Source organism: Pygocentrus nattereri, chromosome 5 (genome assembly GCF_015220715.1).
Source record: "Pygocentrus nattereri isolate fPygNat1 chromosome 5, fPygNat1.pri, whole genome shotgun sequence".
Lineage (NCBI taxonomy): Eukaryota > Metazoa > Chordata > Actinopteri > Characiformes > Serrasalmidae > Pygocentrus > Pygocentrus nattereri.
Window position 1 is genome coordinate 48,564,975 of NC_051215.1, and position 18,791 is coordinate 48,583,765.

The following is an 18,791-nucleotide window of genomic DNA, read 5'->3' on the forward strand; positions in this document are numbered from 1 at the left end:
AATTTATTGCATGACTACAATGCTGAAATTTTGTATAGCGCGACGACAGCAATAACTAACTCTTTAACCTCACCTTACTTGCTACAACATCCTCAGGGGGAGGGGGTGGGTCCCCATCCAGTGGGTGTGAGGTAATGGGAGGGGAAGGGCTTGTGGTTTCCTCAGCAACAGTGGCTCGAAACCTGTCCAGCAGGGAGTAGAACCTCTGATGCCTTTTAGGGGAGAAGGAAAAAAAATAAAAAATAAAAGATCAAATCAGCAACAAACTTTTCACTTTGGCCAGCTACCTGGAAATCTCACTACAATAAAAGAGCACTGAAATACACAAACACTAAACAGTGACATGACCTGACAAGGCACTGTAAACAGAATAAAGCAGGAAATGAGGCGCTTGCTGTAAGCAAATCTACCTCTGAGCTAGGCCACTCGTCTGGAGGTATTCTTGGATCCTGTCCAGCTCCTCCACTGGCAGCTGAGCTATACTGTTCTACACAGAACAAAGAGAAAAGGAAATTCATTTTCATACATAAATAAGCCACATTTCCTCTATTGGATCTGAACGGTAAACAACCCACAAGTTTCCTATCTGCTGTCCACATATCTGCACTTTTCATCTAACTACAGCTTACGGTTTTTTTGGGACGAATCAAATCATTACACTCATGAAACTTAAAGAGGTCCTTTTATGCTTATTTTGAACGCTCATAAATGTATTTTTGAGCTCTACTGGAATAGATGTACATGCTTCCATGCTCCAAAAACACATTTTTCTCACACTGTCTGTCTCTATTATTACATGTCCTTACTCTGACATGCAGTCTGCAGACAGGACGTTCTCGCTGTGGCTATTTTAGCAGTGGCGTCATTTCTGTTGCATCAGTCTGAACCACTACTCCCTCTGGTGTGTAATTCGGGCTTTGTAACTTTACAGACTGTTTATACGGACCAAAAGCTTCATAACACACCAAAGGAAAATGTAAAAAAAATGGGAATACAGAGCAGATCTCCTTTAACATGCAGACTTTTGTCTAAAAGTGTGAATGTGCTGTGTTCTTTGCTTTCTGACCCAACAAATTGACATGTTAAAACGGCTACAAGGCACTACCTTTGGTCATGTTATACCTGGAGTAACATCTCTATAAAATTTTCTGTTCATAGTTCTAAAGCAGAAAGGTGGCCATATCCATAATACACAGCAAAATGCGGATTTTTTTAAACAGATGTTCAGGGATAATGAGGTGTTTATGTGTGACCTGCAAAGTCTCAGCAAGCAGCATCTCCACACGTCTGCAGGCAAGTGTGTCCACCATGCGGGCCAGCACACGGAAGGGTGTGTTCAGCAGCTTGTCCACATAAAGCATGAGCAGCGAGCCAGACTGACTAAGGTGAATCCCCTCTAAACACTGTAGAGTCTTCTTTAACATCACTGGCTACAGGCAAAGAGAAAAGACGAGGTAAATACGGTGTGTGCAGCATGACGATATGACATAATATATCCTGTGCTGTACCATACAATTATCATGAACAAGTCACATACATCATTAAATCACATGACTATGTTATAACTCGTGGCTTGCTGCTTGTGGTGTGTGTGCACTTTTATATGTGCAACATACTGTAGAAAGGTTTTCACAGCGGGACTGGATGGCCTGGATGAAGAGTCCACTAGCTGCGGAGTTGCGATGCACTGCACTGATGAAGTCCTGCACAGGCGGCTCATGAGACAGACTGATCAGATCCCGGACATGATTCACCGTCAGCCAGGTTAAGTGCTCTGAATCATGCAGGTTCTGACACTGAGAGAGAGTAAGAGAGAATAAATATGAGGGGGAAAAAAAAAAGTGTCCAAACACAGAACCACAACAAGACACAGTACACAATGAGTACAGGACTATACGAGAACGACAGGGAAAGAGACAATTACACTAATCTCAAAAAGCCACTGTGCAAAGGAAACTAAGAGAAGATATTCTGTTACTTCTATTAACCTGCCCTGTTAGATTTAGACAGAAAAGTCTCACCACATAGTCACAGAAGAGGATGAGTGCTCCTCTGCGCACAATTTCTCTGTTGCACATGGCCTGCTTCCCCTCCGGCTTCTCCATCTCTCCCTCTCCGGAGGAGTGAGGACTCAGCAATTTGGTGCTGGACAGACTGTGTCTCCTCAAGAAATAGAGCATACGAGAGCAACTGTAATAAATGTTTCTCAAATCAACTCACTGATTTGCAAACACTCAAGAGAAAAAAAAGGGATTTTCTTTTTCAAACGACTGTTTAAGAAACCGCAAAGCATACTTCTGAACTCTGCTGGATGGTTTTAAGAAGAAAAGATAAGACAAGGCTTTTTTGTCATTCGTATCACACATGGTACATGAGGTGGAAAGAAAAGGTCCCAGTTAACTCCCAAAAGTAAACATACCTAGGTGTTTGGTGCACTTCAGACCACCACGTGTAGTTGGTGTAGTTAATTATGAGCAGCACCTGGCACCAGAGTAGCACTAAGGAAGGGTGCGTGGTGATGAGCTGCAGCACCAGACCATTAAGCCCCTCCAGAGGGTAGAAACTGCCTGCCTCACCCCCCTCCGCCTTCAGCAGACGGCTGCCAGCAGCCGTGATCCGCCGGAACATTCCTTCAGAGCAGCAGAACAAGCAGAAAGATGGCATTGAGGTTATGGGAAGTGTAGTGCAAATCGAAATGTATAGAATTTGAAAAGGTGGCAGCGCACACATTATATTAACCTTATATTAACCTGTTTTAAGAAAGTTTGTGTGTTTTAGACCCTATTGCATCTCACTGAACTAACCCAGAGTACCTCCTCTTATTTAAAGACGGGCAGTGTAACACACAACACACAAAAATCAAATTTGATCATTATGTAGTTGTCTTTGTTTTCAGATTTGTGTGACTACCTGATTTGAAGATGTGGATGAGACACATGAGAAGAGTGCCCAGTTGCTGGCAGTAGAAAGTGTGCTGCTGTTCAGACATATCCACTTTCACCTGCTTACTAGATATATCATCTAATAACACTCCAACCAACTGCAAAAGGAATCTGATCAACAGAATGAAGAGAGAGATGAACAAAGAGAAATGACGAGTAAACAGAAGGAGAATAAGTGGAAACGGATTGACATTTCATCAATATGCAGTTACTATGCTGTCACTCCTAAATAGCTAAGCAGCATCGATGACGGCAGTACTTACCTGGCAAAAGTCTCTTCGGGCGGGAAGCGCTGTGGTTCTCCATTAGTCTCTACTGCAGCACTTGTCGGGACAGTTGGAGGTAAAGGGTCATCATTGCGAAGACGGCAGATGGCAGGACAGGAGAGAAGATATGGAGACAGAGACAGCTCCTGGACACGGGACAGAATGATGTCCTCTGTGGACTGGGAGATGAGCACACGAAGGATTGCCAGAATACCAGACACCCAAAGCTGCACTGTGCCGACTGATGCCTACAGCAAGGGCAAAAGAAGGGCCTGAATACTTCAGGTAAAGAGACACAAGCCAAACAGTAACCATGATATGAGTTCTTAAAATTGGGTATTATAGAAGCTACATTGTAAAACCTGATCAGACTAAGCGTAGATCAGTCCTTACTGTCCCTACTTAATGTAAAAATATGTTTTATGTAGGACTGAACTATGTTTTTGTATTAGATCATGAACCTTATTTATATAATTAGCAGACAGCTAAAAATGTTAACAGAACTTTAAATAAGCCCTATAAACTTGGTAAAAAGGCTACGAAAATAGCTAAAAGTTGCAATCAAACTGGGCAGATTTGGTTTGATTAAAACATGACATTCAAAAACTGGTGCGCAGAAAAGCCAAGGGCCCCTGCTTTGCATCGTGAAAAACCATAGTAATGCAAAGAGTCTCATGGCTTATTGCTCTAATATCTCAAAACAGACAAAACAAGACGGAAATATGGGGCAGTCGTGGGCTGGAGGTCAGGGATCCAGCCTCGTGACCGGAAGGTCGCCGGTTCGATCCCCAGAGCCGACAGCACATGACTGAGGTGTCCTTGAGCAAGACACCTAATCCCCAACTGCTCCCCGGGCGCTGCGGATTGGGCTGCCCACCACTCTGGGCAAGTGTGCTCACTGCCCCCTAGTGTGTGTGCGCTCACTAGTGTGTATGTGGTGTTTCACTTCACGGATGGGTTAAATGCGGAGGTGAAATTTCTCCGCTGTGGGACTAATAAGGGTCACTTAATCTTAATAAAACCAATGAGCCCAAACAGAGCCAAGAACAGCATGTTTGGTGGACCTACTTATTGCATGTCATGTTGTTACATTTTACTCATATGGTTTTTATTTACATCTTTCGGTTTGATGTTAAACGTTGGTGTGAATGCCAAGCAATCCAGAACTAAAACGGAAGAAAGCATCATTATCTGCTTTGGTTCCAACCAAGGGAAGTATAAATGCTCACTCAGAGTAACGTGAATCGTTAGGTCAAGTGATGTACACAAACGAGAGATCTAGAGACAAAGCCTGATGGCAGGTCACGAGTCAACATGGTTCATTTGTGTTTGGGTGTTCTGACCATTGTGGAAGGGGTGACGAACATGCTCTTCAGGAGCATGTCCACTGGTCTCAGAGATGACGGAGCCACGGTCTCAAACAATGTGTTCAGCACTCCTAATGCTTCAGGAGAATCCAGGTGCATCTGAAACATATATGCATATGGAGTATTACACACATGGGTGTCGTCTGTGTATTTATCTGAAGATTAGTAAGACCATTACTATTCATGAATGAATTTTTAAATAGTTACAAGCTTCAATCAATGAAATCCAGAGCCCTAAATTGGCAGAACAACAGCAAGACAACATTTAATCATACCTGTTGTTTGCCAATCATTGGCAGGATTATGTCAGCAATCTGCCGTGACAACCTCTTCCATTTATCTTCATTCTCCTTATGACACTGCTGTAGGACCAGGATAAACATCTCCAAGACCTACAAACACAGGTTATAAATTCATCAAAAAACATATTAGTGTAATGGAACACACAGAACACAGACAGAAATTCGGTGGTACCTGGTGGTGCTGTATAAGTCGCAGAAGCATGGACACAACCACCTCTTTTTGGGTCTCCAGCTCTTTGCCTGCATCAGCCTTATTGGAGCCCCGGAGCACAAAAAGGTCATGCACTATAGGCTGCAGGGCGGGTATTGCTGAAAGGCAACACACAAGTCATGAATGGACATCAGGAAGCTCAAAGTCAAGGAATAAAAGACTCCAAGTGCTGTAACTCTGCATATTATTACTAAACTACTGAAGTCAACAATTTAAATGTTAATCAAAGGCAGTGTTTTCTGTCATCATATAAGAGCTGTACAAAAGAGATGGTATATAGTAAAAAAATAAATAAAGCAGTAACATAAGCACATTTGTGCATGTCACACACCATGGGTAACTGCTTTTCTGCCACTGGCCATGATGCCATCACAAAGCTGAATAATCTTTGGAATGCTGATGATCTGTTTGGAGTGATACCGCTCGTACGACAGCAGCACCAGAAAAAAGAAAATATTGGGAATGATTGCCTCAGAATCCCTGCATGAAGAGAAAGAGAGGAGCAGAAATTTTAAAGCTTTGGCCGCTCCTACAAAATTGTTAACATGAGCGCAAAATTTGACTAGAAAATTACAAAACCAAGAAATACAAGCTGTGCAAATGTTCCGGCAATTCTGCTACGCAAAGTTTAGTTTCATGTTTTATGCAACAATAAAACAGCAAGTTTACAACATGAAAATTACAGACAAATTTATATTAACAAAGCATCGGCATTATTCTTTCTTGGTCAGCACCGTCTGCTGTGTTGACTAACGGTTGAAGTGGCTGAAAACTGCAAGTGTGCTCACCTGAACTGCCCCACCTCAATATACTCAAACTGCTTCAGCACAAAGCCAATGAACACCTGAAACACAGTTTAGAACATATTAACCTTACTTACTAATGCTGTTTCTAGACTGAATCCACAGTTAGTTTTATTAACAGGCAATGAATCTTGAATCTTTTCTTTGATTCAGAGATCATCACATATGAGTAGTTATGTGACTCACCTGATCTGAATCAAGCAAGCAATAGTTGACTCTGAGCTGCACTAACTGAGCAAGCAGGTCCAGTACTTGTCTCTGCAGAGCCACAGAGGTGCTGGTGGTGTACTGCTTCAGCGCTTTGATCACCAACGGCTCAAACAGGCGAATGTGGTTGTGGATGGCATTCTGAAACACACATGATGCTCAGCGTTACATTACTTTATATGTACATATAACATCAGTTTTAGTATCAAGCTTTGTCAAAATCCATAAGAATCAACCACTCAAAGCTACTGGCACATTAAAAAGGACATTAAACATAAACAGGAACTTTAAGGATGTTTCTGCAGAACATTCATCTCTCAGTTTTATATTGTATTACATTCCACAGTAAACATAATAGGGATGTTAATACCCTAAAATCGGACCCCTAACCCTAAAAGTCAACTGAGATTCAATAGATAGTTTGTTATTAATTTGAACATCTATTACTGATAATTAATCTATTGGGGGCTATAAAAAGAAAGTGAAACCAAATTCTCTTTGCTTCTGGATTTCAAATGACCGTATCACAAGATATCAGCAGCTGAGTGTCATGTAAACACAGTGTACAATCAAGGCAATTATCAGATGGTCAGTGAGATGGAGGGCTGACGATCAGGCTAATCTTACTTTTAGATTTTATAAGCTACTTTACCTTGTCTCCTCGATGGCGTGTTACGTTGGTGATGCTGGACCTCAGCTGATTGGACACTTTCTGCATCACGTCAAACCATCTGTGGGAAGACAGGGAAAACATCCAGTCACACAAAGGCCTGAGAAAGGATGGAAGAGTTTATGTGCTTGTCCTTTTACTCACCCTGACGCATCTTGCTCTTGTTCGGCTTGCACCATGTTCCTTAAACTGGCGTCTGCGAGAGCCTGTGTAAAGTGTGTGTACGGTGCCATGAAGCAGTAGTGGTAGAGGCCTGGTCTCAAGCTGGATGAGCCCAGACGCAGGGCCTTTCCCTGAGATCGGCATGGATGGGAGGAGGCCCCATCGTATTGGGAGGCCAGGTTCGTCCCAAAGAGGGTCTTCAGCAGCTGTGGGGGTGACGCAAGAATAATATTCAATAAAGAAGGCCCTCACCATTTTCCTGCTGTAGGGCGAGTTTCAAATGAGATAATCCAAGAAAAGGGGGAAGCGGGCAAAGAGAGAGCCATAGCTCGGGTACCCTTCAGTGCTTCATATTCACCTGACCAGCTTAAACCTAACTCAAACACAGTCGGAAATATGGCTATATATTAGGGAAGAGTAAATTCATAATTCCAGCAGATGTTAATCAAGGAACAGATTACATCTTTGTTTCTGACGTGTGCTTAAACCCTTTGCCAGCGTTTATGGTTTTGTCCATTTTAACTGTTGCTGGGAGACTCCTGTAAGTCATTTAACACTTAAAATTCACCACTTTTCCCCTGCCAGAGGGCATAAACACTGGTTTTCATGCTGTAGCGCAACCTAGTACAGCCAAAAGGCTCAAAAATCATCGTACCTTAAAATAACTAAGAAAGATGCTGATTGAAAAATGAGCTATATACCAAAAGACGGCATACGACGTACGCATACGTCACGCATGCATAAAGCAGCAGATCAGACCATCTGATTTTTTCATACACACAGCAGTTTGTTGATTGTTCTTATTTCTACATAACCAACATGCCTACATAGTCTTGCACATGAAAAACTCTGGATTTGTAATAGCTGTGGACATTTCAACACAAATAAAATGTTATTTATATACATTTACGGCATTTGGCTGACGATCCAGACGATCCAGAGCGACTTACAGTTTGATCATTTCACACAGGTAGGCCAATGCGTTGTTAGGAGTCTTGCCCAAGGACTCTTATTGGTGTAGTGTAGGGTGTTTACCCAGGTGGGGATTGAACCCTAGTCTACAGCGTAGAAGGCAGAGGTGTTACCCACTACACTAACCAACCACGTTAACATATAAACTGTGTTACACCTCAGCATCAAAGTACATGTCACATCTGCAGGAAACACTGGCTTAAGTAGGTGACACACCTGTTGTACACACACGGTGGACAGCGTAGGTTCACGTGAGAAGCAGGATTTTAGATAGCCCAAGATTTCCTCCACACACTATCAAAGACAAAAGGAGAACGTCTCTTTTTAATTCATTTTTGAGCTGAATCCACAACATATCTGAATCCACACACACTGCTAAAATCCAACATTAAACAAAGTAATCAAATAAATGTGATATTTTAATTTATCTTAGTAAATGCAGGCCTACCTTGCCAATGTCGTGCAGGGTGGCCAGCTCCAACAGCTGGGACAAAACATCAAGGGCTGAACGCAAGAAGCTGCCAAATTTCTCATTTGTACTGTGGAGGTCCAGCGTTACCTGGAAACACCCACAAAGTAAGAGATGGGAAAATATCCAGGTCAAGACAAATAATAACACTCAGATCTAATACACTAATCTGTTACTTCACCATGGTTAAAAAAAAAAAGATGAAGGATATGCCCCATAAATAAAAACAGAAAAATGCATGCCTCCACAACAAGAGCAAAAGAACAACACACAAGAAACCAGATGTTCTCTTTAGAGATTAAATGAGGAGGAATAACAACTCCATAGAACTTATGTCTAAAAGAAAATCTAAAGTCTTTAATTAAAGCACACTAACTTTATAGTTGGCATGAGTGGCTTTTAGCACATCATACAGCTTCAAGTAAGGGGGCAGGTGGTAGAAGCTGCCCACTGAGGTGGATTTGCTCACTGGAACTGTTCCTGTGCTTTCTGCTGGTCTACCTGTGTTAAAAAGGAGGATGTAAAGTTTAGAGCCCAACAGTAAACCAAGATTTTACTAATGTGTTTGTAATTTTTTGTTTCACGATGACGACAACAACAGCAGCAAGAGCTGCTGGTCTAACTCAGCAGGTTTAACTCAGAAACGGCAGGAACTGAAAATGAAAACAAACATTTTAGAAAAAAAGTCCGACAAGTACAGCATCTTATATCAATGTGCTGCTCACCTCTCAGCCTGCTATTGCTAAGCGCTCTCTCTGTCCCTCTCTCTTTCTCTGTCCCCGTCTCCGTCCCTCTCTCTCTGTCTCTGTATCAGTCCCTCTCTCTCGCTCGCTCTGACCCTCTCTCTGTGCCCGTCTCTCTGTCTGCCTTCTTTCCCTCTCTGTCCCCGTCTCCGTCCCTCTCTCTCTGTCTCCGTATCAGTCCCTCTCTCGCTCGCTCTGACCCTCTCTCTGTGCCCGTCTCTCTGTCTGCCTTCTTTCCCTCTCTGTCCCCGTCTCCGTCCCTCTCTCTCTGTCTCCGTATCAGTCCCTCTCTCGCTCGCTCTGACCCTCTCTCTGTGCCCGTCTCTCTGTCTGCCTTCTTTCCCTCTCTGTCCCTGTCTCCGTCCCTCTCTGTCTCTGTATCAGTCCCTCTCTCGCTCGCTCTGACCCTCTCTCTGTGCCCGTCTCTCTGTCTGCCTTCTTTCCCTCTCTGTCCCCGTCTCCGTCCCTCTCTCTCTGTCTCCATATCAGTCCCTCTCTCTCACTCCCTCTCTCTCTGTGCCCGTCTCTCTATCCCTCTCTCTGTCTGCCTTCTTTCCCTCTCTGTCCCCGTCTCCGTCCCTCTCTCTCTGTCTCCGTATCAGTCCCTCTCTCGGTCCCTCTCTCTCTCTCTGTCCCTCTCTCTCTCTTTCCCCGTCTCCCTGTCTCCATCCCTGTCCCGCTTTCTCTCTCTCTGTCCCCGTCTCTGTCCCTCTCTCTGTCTCCGTATCAGTCCCTCTCTCGCTCTTGGTCCCTCTCTCTCTGTCCCCGTCTCCCTGTCTCCATCCCTGTCCCTTTGAAGTTAAACTGTGAAGCTTGGATAGTTTAAATGCTATGAGAAACACTTTCAAGTGAACATTTCAAAGTGCAAAAAAAGTGGCCCTTTTATGAAATTCCCTGGGGCCATTTCATGTTCTATTTCTGACAGCTGATTGACTGAACCACTGAACCAAGGCGGAAGTTGACGAACATGATGCAATAAGGCTGACACAAATACTTGTTTATAAGTGTGAGATGGATCTGCGCAGCCTCAGTTTTACCTGCATTAGTCTCCCCTCCTTTCTTTGGGCTCATGGGGGTTGTGCTGGGCTCAGAAATTTCTCTCTCTTTGCCCTTTCGCCTTATTGGGCTCAGTGATGGGGTGTTGGCCAAAGAGGGCAAAGTGGCCTGGAAAAAAGATGTACCTGTTTGATTGAAAGTTCTACTTGAATGTTTGTGAACTTCATCATTTTGTGAATTTCTACATAAATGTGACCCAAAATAAAGTGAGATCTTCATTTAAAGAGAACCCAGTAAAACAAATAACCGCATAATCCTTTTTTTGTTTAATCCAAACATTAAATGTCTTTGTTGGCAAAAGTATGTGAACCTCTAGAATGATCCGTTTGGTACAGGTGCTAATTTGAGTCAGGAGGTTCAATCAATTGGGTGACAATCAGGTGCAAGTGTGGCTATCCCAACCCTTTCTGAACAGCATCAATCTGAGTTTTCACCAACAAAGTCTGGTCTTTACCACACACACAATCTAATACAAATGCAGAACCTAAGGTGTGACGTTCATGCAAGAAACAGTTGAAGGGCCTGATTAACAGTTATAGGAAGACACTGGTTAACGTCATTGCTGCTCAAGCAGGTCACACCAGTTAATGAAAGCAGAGGTTCACATGCTTTGGCCAACAAAGACATTTCATTTTAGATTAAATTCACAAATTTTCCGACAGCACTGTACTTACAAGCAGTTTTAACATACTGCAACACTACTGTATTGTTCTGAACAGCACCATTAGAAAGTTCCAAACCATTTTTTTCCATGAGCCTGTTACCTTGACAGCAGGGCCTGGGGATGTGTCGTCCAGCACATGTGCACAGATGTTGAGGATCTTCAGAAGGTGAGAGAACAGCTGCTCCACCATAACAACCAGGGAGCGGTCACTAAGGGCAGGCCACGCCTCTTCCTGTTTGGAGGGGGTAGAGCTGGACTCCTCTTCACCAGACCAGGGACTCTTCATGCACTTTGGAGCAGCAGCTTGCGTTTCAGATCGGAGAGACAGGAGAGGACATGGGAGAAACCAATTTAACAACAGTTTTTAAAAAACCCCAACGAAACTCAAACACACTGAATGACTTGCCAAATACAGCAACTTCAAGAAGCTCAGCACTACGCAAAAAAGGAAACCGTTTTTTTTTTTTAACCAATATTCTCCCCAATTTAATAGTTTCCAATTCCATCCACTAATTAGGACTCCCCCAATCACACGATACTACCAACGCTAGGAGGGTGAAGGCTAACGCAAGCTTCCTCCGAGACCTGTGAAGCCAGCAACCGCATCTTTTCGAACTGCCACTCACGCAAAATCATCGGACAGCCTAATGCGCTTGGAAGAAAGCTCCAAACGTCAGTTCTGTTACGTCATCTAACAAATGCTTGCGCTGACTGGCATCAGGCCATCCTACCCACCCAGAGACAGCGAGGCCAATTGTGCTCTCTTGGACTTCCAGCTACGGATGGTAAGGGAAATCATTTAAAACGGTGCTAAGTGTATGTGCAAGTTCAGACCAGCAATTAAGTTTCCGGCCAGCAGCAAGGTGTCCTGATGGGCAGAGAGGTCCAGTGGGAACCAGGCAGAAGAGAGCAGGGACAGTACCATGCTGGCAACGCCCACAGTGAGAGTCCTGCGACTCTCCTCGCCGGTGCCAGACTGAGAAAGACTATGGAGAGAAGACACATACAAACTTACGCTACAGGTATTTCGGCTGCAATCCTGAAACAAGTTCACTAATGACTATTCTTTAACAATTCTAACACAAACACTGACAGATTGTGGTTCAGTGCGCACTCACCTGAAGGAGCGTCCACGGGCACGGTACTGGCTGGAGCGGGTGGAGTGGAACACAGGTGAGCTGACAAAGCCACAGTGCCATCCTGTGCTCCAGGTGGACACCGGAAAAGTAGAGGAGAGCAGGCAAAGGGCCTCACAGCAGCCAAACTGGAGGAGGCAAATCATAACGTGAAGTAAAAATGTGGACTCCGGATCAAACGTGTTCAACTAGGGTTGGAAGTGAATTCGTTAATTGGTATATTGATGATGACAAAGGTTTTGTGTGTGTAAGATTTTATTTATTTATATATATATATATATATATATATATATATATATATATATATATATATATATATATATATATATATATATATATGTATGTATGTATGTATGTATGTATGTATATATATATATATATATATATATATATATATATATATATATATATAAGTAAAAATGCGCCCATGTCCAAGTCTGGATTACATAGGTTGTAATAATTTTAACAAATTTGTTAACTTTTTTTTTTTTTTATGACCGTCACGTCTAATTTATCATATTGAAAGCAGATAAATCATAATTGCATTTTCTTCATTATCTCGCAGTTTAGTCTTAGTACTTTTATTTAAAACCTTGGATAAAACAGCAAAATCGATCATAACAATAAACTGAAAAATTGAAACAAATGAATAAAAAAAAAAAAATGTTACAGTTGGTTATTACACACTGTTTCAAGGTCCTAATGAACTTATAGAAATCTTTGACGCAATTATTAGCCATTTCATATGTTTCAGATCTGTATTTATTGTTCAGCATTAATGGCGCCTTCACAGATGAGCACGTCACCCATGCCACGTGCACTAATGCCCCCCTTCACCATCATGAATACTGGCTTTTGAACTGTGCACTGATATCAGGCTCATTGGTCTTTAGCCCAGAGGGCACAGTGTCCATGATATCCAAAAAAAATTTCAAATGCTGTTTCGTCTGACCACAGGACACCTTTCCACTTCCCCTTAGTCTATTTTAAATGAGCTCAGGCCCAGAGAAGGAGGCAGCGTTTCTGAATCCTGTTTATATTTGGTTTCTTCTTTGTGTTTTAGAGTTTTAACGGCATTTGTGGATGCGGTGATGAGCTGTGTTCACAGACAGTGGTTTTCAGAAGTGCTTCATGCAGCGATTCCCACTACAGAATCATGTCTGTTTTTAATACAGTGCTGTCTGAGAGCCCAAAGATCACAGCCAGCAAATACCATTTTTTGATCTTGTCCCTTGCATACAGAGATTTCTCCAGATTTTCTGAGTCTGATATTATGTACTGTCGATGATGAAAAGCAAGTGTTCTTTGCCATTTTCATGTTGAGAAACATTTTGCATAAATTGTTGCAGTATTTGCTCATGAAGTCTTTCACAAGAGTGGTGAACTCCTACTCATTTTTGCTCGTTATGTATTTTTTTTTTTTTTTTTTTTTTTTTAATACCCAAATCACGTTACTGACCTGTTTCTGATTAACCAGCAGGTTTTCAGCATTACACAACTTTGTCAGCCTTTTGTTGCCCCATCCCAACTTTTTCGGGATGTGTTGGCACCAAATTCAAAATGGGCAAATGTTTTAAAAAAAAAAAAAAAAAAAAAAAAAAAAAACTATAGAATTTCCCAGTTTCAACATTTGATATGCTGTCTTTGTACTATTTTCAATGAAATATAGGGTTTAAATGATTTGCACATTGTTGCATTTTGTTTTTATTTACATTTTGCAGTGTCCCAACTTCTTTGGAAACGGGGTTGTATATTTGATCATAATTTTGACCTGGTCAGGTGCAGAGCATAAACACAAAGGCTAAAGCTCAGCAGTGCAAAACTCACAGTCAGAGCTCTGGAGGTGGAGGAGGTGAGGGCATGAGAGATGGTAGTGATCACCCTAGACAAGTTGTTTTCCACTGTGACATCTGCCACACTTGGTGATAGGCTGTAGCCTCGATACGTCCTGTTACAAAGCACACAAGTTCAAAATTCACATAGAGCTGGGCGATTCGAAGATGTTGAGCACAAGACAGAGTTTGGAATTATCACCCAAAAGTTTGGATTCACTGTTTTAAATAATAATTTTAATAAATGATGCTAATATTTTACATCACAGGTTTCAACTAACTTGCAGGAAGTTGTTAAAAATTAAAACAAACAACAACAAAAAAAAAAAAGTCTCACATCTGAAAAGTGGTGATCAAACCTCAAGGCTATGAACAGGTAATTACAGTACATCATGTAACATTTACAGATAGTTGCTCCTAAAAAACATGAAATATTGCATAAAACATTCCACCTTCTGGTGTCTTGCCTGTAGCATTTCAGTCTACATTATAAGCTATTATTTAATAAAATAATGGTAATTATTAATATGCCAAGTCCTCACTTTGAAAAGTAGTGTACGCAATAGCTTGGTATAATATTAATACAAGTGCTTTTGTCCTCTTTTTTTGTTTCTTACCGTGTGATTGTGCTGACAGTAAACTGGGAGGGAGGCTGAGTCTCATGCATCAGAAGCTGCAAGTACACACTGCTCTGGTCACGAGCAATAGCCACCACTGGATCTGCCTGGGCCTGGTCACAGTCATAGAACAACCTGGACACCAGCCTGGCAAATCACATGCATCAAATAAATAAACATAAATTAATCACATGCAGCAAAGCAAATATTAAAAACGTCAGCATGACCTGTAAGTGTGTCGCTGTATACCTGCTAATGGTAGAAGCAGCAACATGCCGCACTCTTGGATCATCGTCTCCCAACAAGTAAAGCACTACATCATTTAACACTCTTTCCTGCAGCCGCAACAACTAAAGAGAGAAAAGTAACGCACTGACACATCTTGCCTAGCAGTGATTTGTAATCTATTATACATTTATAACAGTGTTACAGGTGATTAATTACAAGATCATGCCAGAAAATATCCAAATAGAACAAACACTTGACAATGGCCTGGACAAACATTAAACTGGTCACTCAAAAAAATAAATCTCACAGAAATGTACCAGCCCAGCTTCTATGCTGTAAAATCCCTTCAAAATTGAGAAAACTGCCCCGAGAAGATGTAGGATAAGAGTGTTCTTTACCCCAGTGTAGTGATGCTCTCCTCTGTGCAACTTCTCTGTTTTTCTCTCCAGGAAACACACTAACCTGTCAAACAAATGTCCAGTCATGTAAGGCAGAATGCTGGCCAACATTAAAAGTACTGTTTTGATTAGATATACTTTGAGAGGATCCACTGGGAAGTTTTTTGATATTTGGCAACCTTTTCTATCTTGTGCTGAAGATTTCGAAGCAGATAGTGCGTTAACGTAACTTTTTGAATGATTATTTCATTAATGTACTAATTTATTTATCTATTGCATTTATTCATTTATTTTATTTAATCTACCCTCTGTAACTACTATTATTATTATTTTTTTATTTTTTTATTTATTTACTTTCCCTTTTCTACAATTTTTTAATTTTTTTTATTTTATTTATTTATTTATTTATTTATCCCCCCTCTATGTATACGTGTTCTTTTGAGTATGTATGTATTATGTTAGTATGTCTGGTATTGTGAGGGTTGGGGGTGGGGAATACAGTGTGTTTTTCTTTTTTCTGTGATATAATATGAAAACAAAATAAATAAACCCTGATCAAAAAAAAAAAAAAAAAAAAAAAAAAAAGTACTGTTTTAACAGATCTTTGTTCTGTCACCAAATGTTCTAACATCACGAAACGTCTTCCAAAATAAGATCTGGCCAGGTGATGAAAAGTTAGCCTTAGGCCAGAAATATATGATCCAGATGCTTCAAGCTACACAGACAAGGTTTGACTCAATTGTCACTCCACATGAGGACTTGAGCGTCTCACAAAAAGGAATTTGCTGGAATGAACATCAATTTATTGTCCTGATAGAACAAGTGAAGCAGGTCACACACGACAGTAGATCCCATTTTGATTTGTCCTATATTGCCAGCTTCGGTACCGAATGTCTCAGCCATCAAAGTAACAAGAATGCACGTTGAGTTTATACCGAAGGACCAAGTGTTTGCAAAGCATTTGTCTTTTGCATTTGTGTGCTTGCTTTGAGCTTGTTCCCATCCTTAGACTCATCTTACCGAAAGTCCACCTCAGCCAGAGTTTCCAGCAGCTCAGTACGGACCAGCCAGTAGGAGCAATCTCTCAGGGCCAAGAGGTTGATAAGAAGCTGCAAACCCAGTTCACTAAAACTACTGCTGCACAAAGCCATGATACAATGCTGAAACAAAGAAACACACAAATAAGTCACAGGCACACCATCATCATTTGTCAGGCTTATAGCATGAATAGATTGACTATACGCTTGTGCGCAAGCAGTCAACTTGCAGTAGTTACATGACTTACCCTCACAGCTGAGCAGGCCATTTTGCATGTCACTGAGGACTCATCCTTTAGACTGCGCTGCAGCAAGGGCACAAAGTCCTCCAGAGACACAGGGTTTCCTGAAATAAAGAACAAAGTGGGAGGGAGAGGAAGCGGGAGAGACGCAGTTATGATTGAAGGCTGCTCCTCACATATATTCTAATAAATTGAGCTGTTCACACTTAAAACCAGACTGTGTTAAAGTACAGAATAAAACATTTGCTAAATCGTATTAGTTTGAATTGAACCGAACCGAATCATGTGTCACTGTGAAATCAGACCTCTGCATTTAACCCATCCGTGCAGTGAAACACCCACATACATGCACACTAGTGAACACACACTAGGGGTGCGCACAATTGCCCGGATCAGTGGGCAGCCCTATCCACGGCGCCCGGGGAGCATTTGGGGGGTTAGGTGCCTTGCTCAAGGGCACTTCAGTCATGGACTGTCAGCCAAGGGGATTGAACCGGCAACCTTCCGGTTCCCTAACCTCCAGCCCACGACTGCCCCAGGGCCATAGAATGAACTGAACTGCAATGAAATGAAACTAGAACACTGCACGGTCACGTCTAATAGCATCTATCTTTGTCAAACTACTCCTAATGTAGCATCTATCCTTCTACAAGCCTCACCAGTGGTGCTGTGGAGGCAGGAGAGCCACGGCTCTGTAGTGAAGCGAGTCTTGAGCAAGACGGCTTGGATCAAAGCTCCGCACAATATGGCTGTAGCTCCTCTGATCTGAGGGTCCCCGTGCTCAATGTAGTGCAGGATGTCACTGATGTACTGCTGCTCTGTTTAAACAAACACCACAGCACATATTATAGTTTGCTCATAATAAAAGAAATCTTGGCTTGTTATGACGAAATTCCTTAACAACATCCAATGGTCAGCTAAGGGATGCAAAAAAATTTTAAAACATGGCATTTTTTGAGTAAATCTCTTCGGACAAGCACAATACATTTTTATAAATGTGCCATTATGGCAACTTTTGAATTAGTGATTAACTGAACATTTTACCCTCCGGTTGCTGTCCATCCAGGGGCTCCAGGTAGAGCTTATTAAAAAAAGCCTCTGGAAGAAGAGCTGCTGCTGCACCTACACAACTAACAGCTAAGGCCTTCACGCTCACACGGACCTCCTTATCAGGAACCAGCCCTGGAAAGCACAAGCGCATAGCAGTTAAAACACCGCAAGTGTGGTTACATTTCCCAGACAATCAAGAAAGTGATCCACCAGCTCCAGAGGTCCTTCACGTATTTCTCCTAAACTCTCAAACTAGAGGTGTTGCTATGTAAATACGCCTGAAAGGGTGAAGAAAAGACGAGTCCCCTCACCATTTCTGTGGCCGGTGAGCAGGAAGGAGGCAGACAGCAGACGGACACAGTGGATCAGAGGCGCCTCCGTTGGGTCTGTATAATAGCCAATCTCTCCCTTAATCCTAGATGGCTACAACACAATAATAAAACATCATAAATTCTACGCATTAGTTTAAATGCTGCAGTTCTAAACCCTTTTAAAACGTGAAGTTTCAAGTGTGAGAGAGGAGCAAGGGGAGGCCATAAACTGTCAGTGCGACTTGCTTTCATTTGATCACAAATCTTTTAAACAGAGGTATTTATCCATGACGTAGAATGAAATGAGAATTTCCATGTAAAGCATGTAGCATAACGCTGGGCAAGACACACACACACACACACACACACACACACACACACACACACACACATTTTCTAAGCTGCTTCTCCCTCAGGGCACCAGGGGGGTGGGTGTGGGGGGCTGGGGGTGCTGGAGCCTATCCCAGCGGTTACTGGGCGGAAGGCAGGATACACCCTGGACAGGTCGCCAGTCCATTGCAGGGCAGACAGACAGACACAGACAGTCACTCACACCCAGGGGCAATGTAGCACGTCCAATTGGCCTGACTGCATGTCTTTGGACTGTGGGAGGAAACCGGAGAACCCGGAGGAACCCACGCAGACACGGGGAGAACATGCAAACTCCACACAGAGAGGACCCCGGTCACCCGGCGGGCAATATACAGTCATGTGAAAAAGTTATTATAATTTAAAACAAATCCTAACATGGCCAGGTCAGGCCGTCCTAGGAAGTTCACCCCAAAACCAGACCACAAGATGCATAATGAAGTCTCGGAACAATCCTAAATCTTTATTACGGGACCTACAGGTAGCTCTTGCCATAGCTGGCATCAAATCACCATTAGAAAGAGTCTGCAAGTTTTATTCATTTATTTTTTTGCTGTCTCAAAAAGAATTTTTTTTTATTTTAAAAATCAGGGCAAAACTAAAGTTTGACAAAAACCAGGACATCTAGAACAATGTTGACAACAGATGAATCCAAAGTTGAAAAATTTGGGCACAGGTAACTAATTCCTTTGCTTAAAATCCATAAAAAATGAAAAGTAATAAATGAAAAACATGCT

General features: G+C 42.2%; 1 protein-coding gene across 1 annotated transcript in view; it reads right to left on the reverse strand.

Moving 5' to 3' along the window:
* Positions 1-18,791, reverse strand: part of htt (huntingtin) — a 58,200-nt gene that overhangs the window by 16,265 nt on the left and 23,144 nt on the right. Inside the window, 32 exon segments of the mRNA XM_017723796.2 lie at positions 74-212; positions 411-487; positions 1,254-1,430; positions 1,617-1,796; positions 2,022-2,163; positions 2,420-2,630; positions 2,911-3,053; positions 3,206-3,456; positions 4,552-4,674; positions 4,851-4,967; positions 5,050-5,186; positions 5,420-5,568; positions 5,877-5,932; positions 6,078-6,239; positions 6,751-6,829; positions 6,913-7,136; positions 8,119-8,196; positions 8,351-8,461; positions 8,748-8,872; positions 10,152-10,278; positions 10,935-11,137; positions 11,669-11,820; positions 11,953-12,098; positions 13,798-13,918; positions 14,420-14,566; positions 14,669-14,769; positions 15,046-15,109; positions 16,066-16,205; positions 16,331-16,428; positions 16,984-17,142; positions 17,369-17,506; positions 17,686-17,797. Coding sequence (XP_017579285.1) covers positions 74-212; positions 411-487; positions 1,254-1,430; positions 1,617-1,796; positions 2,022-2,163; positions 2,420-2,630; positions 2,911-3,053; positions 3,206-3,456; positions 4,552-4,674; positions 4,851-4,967; positions 5,050-5,186; positions 5,420-5,568; positions 5,877-5,932; positions 6,078-6,239; positions 6,751-6,829; positions 6,913-7,136; positions 8,119-8,196; positions 8,351-8,461; positions 8,748-8,872; positions 10,152-10,278; positions 10,935-11,137; positions 11,669-11,820; positions 11,953-12,098; positions 13,798-13,918; positions 14,420-14,566; positions 14,669-14,769; positions 15,046-15,109; positions 16,066-16,205; positions 16,331-16,428; positions 16,984-17,142; positions 17,369-17,506; positions 17,686-17,797 — 4,389 coding nt within the window.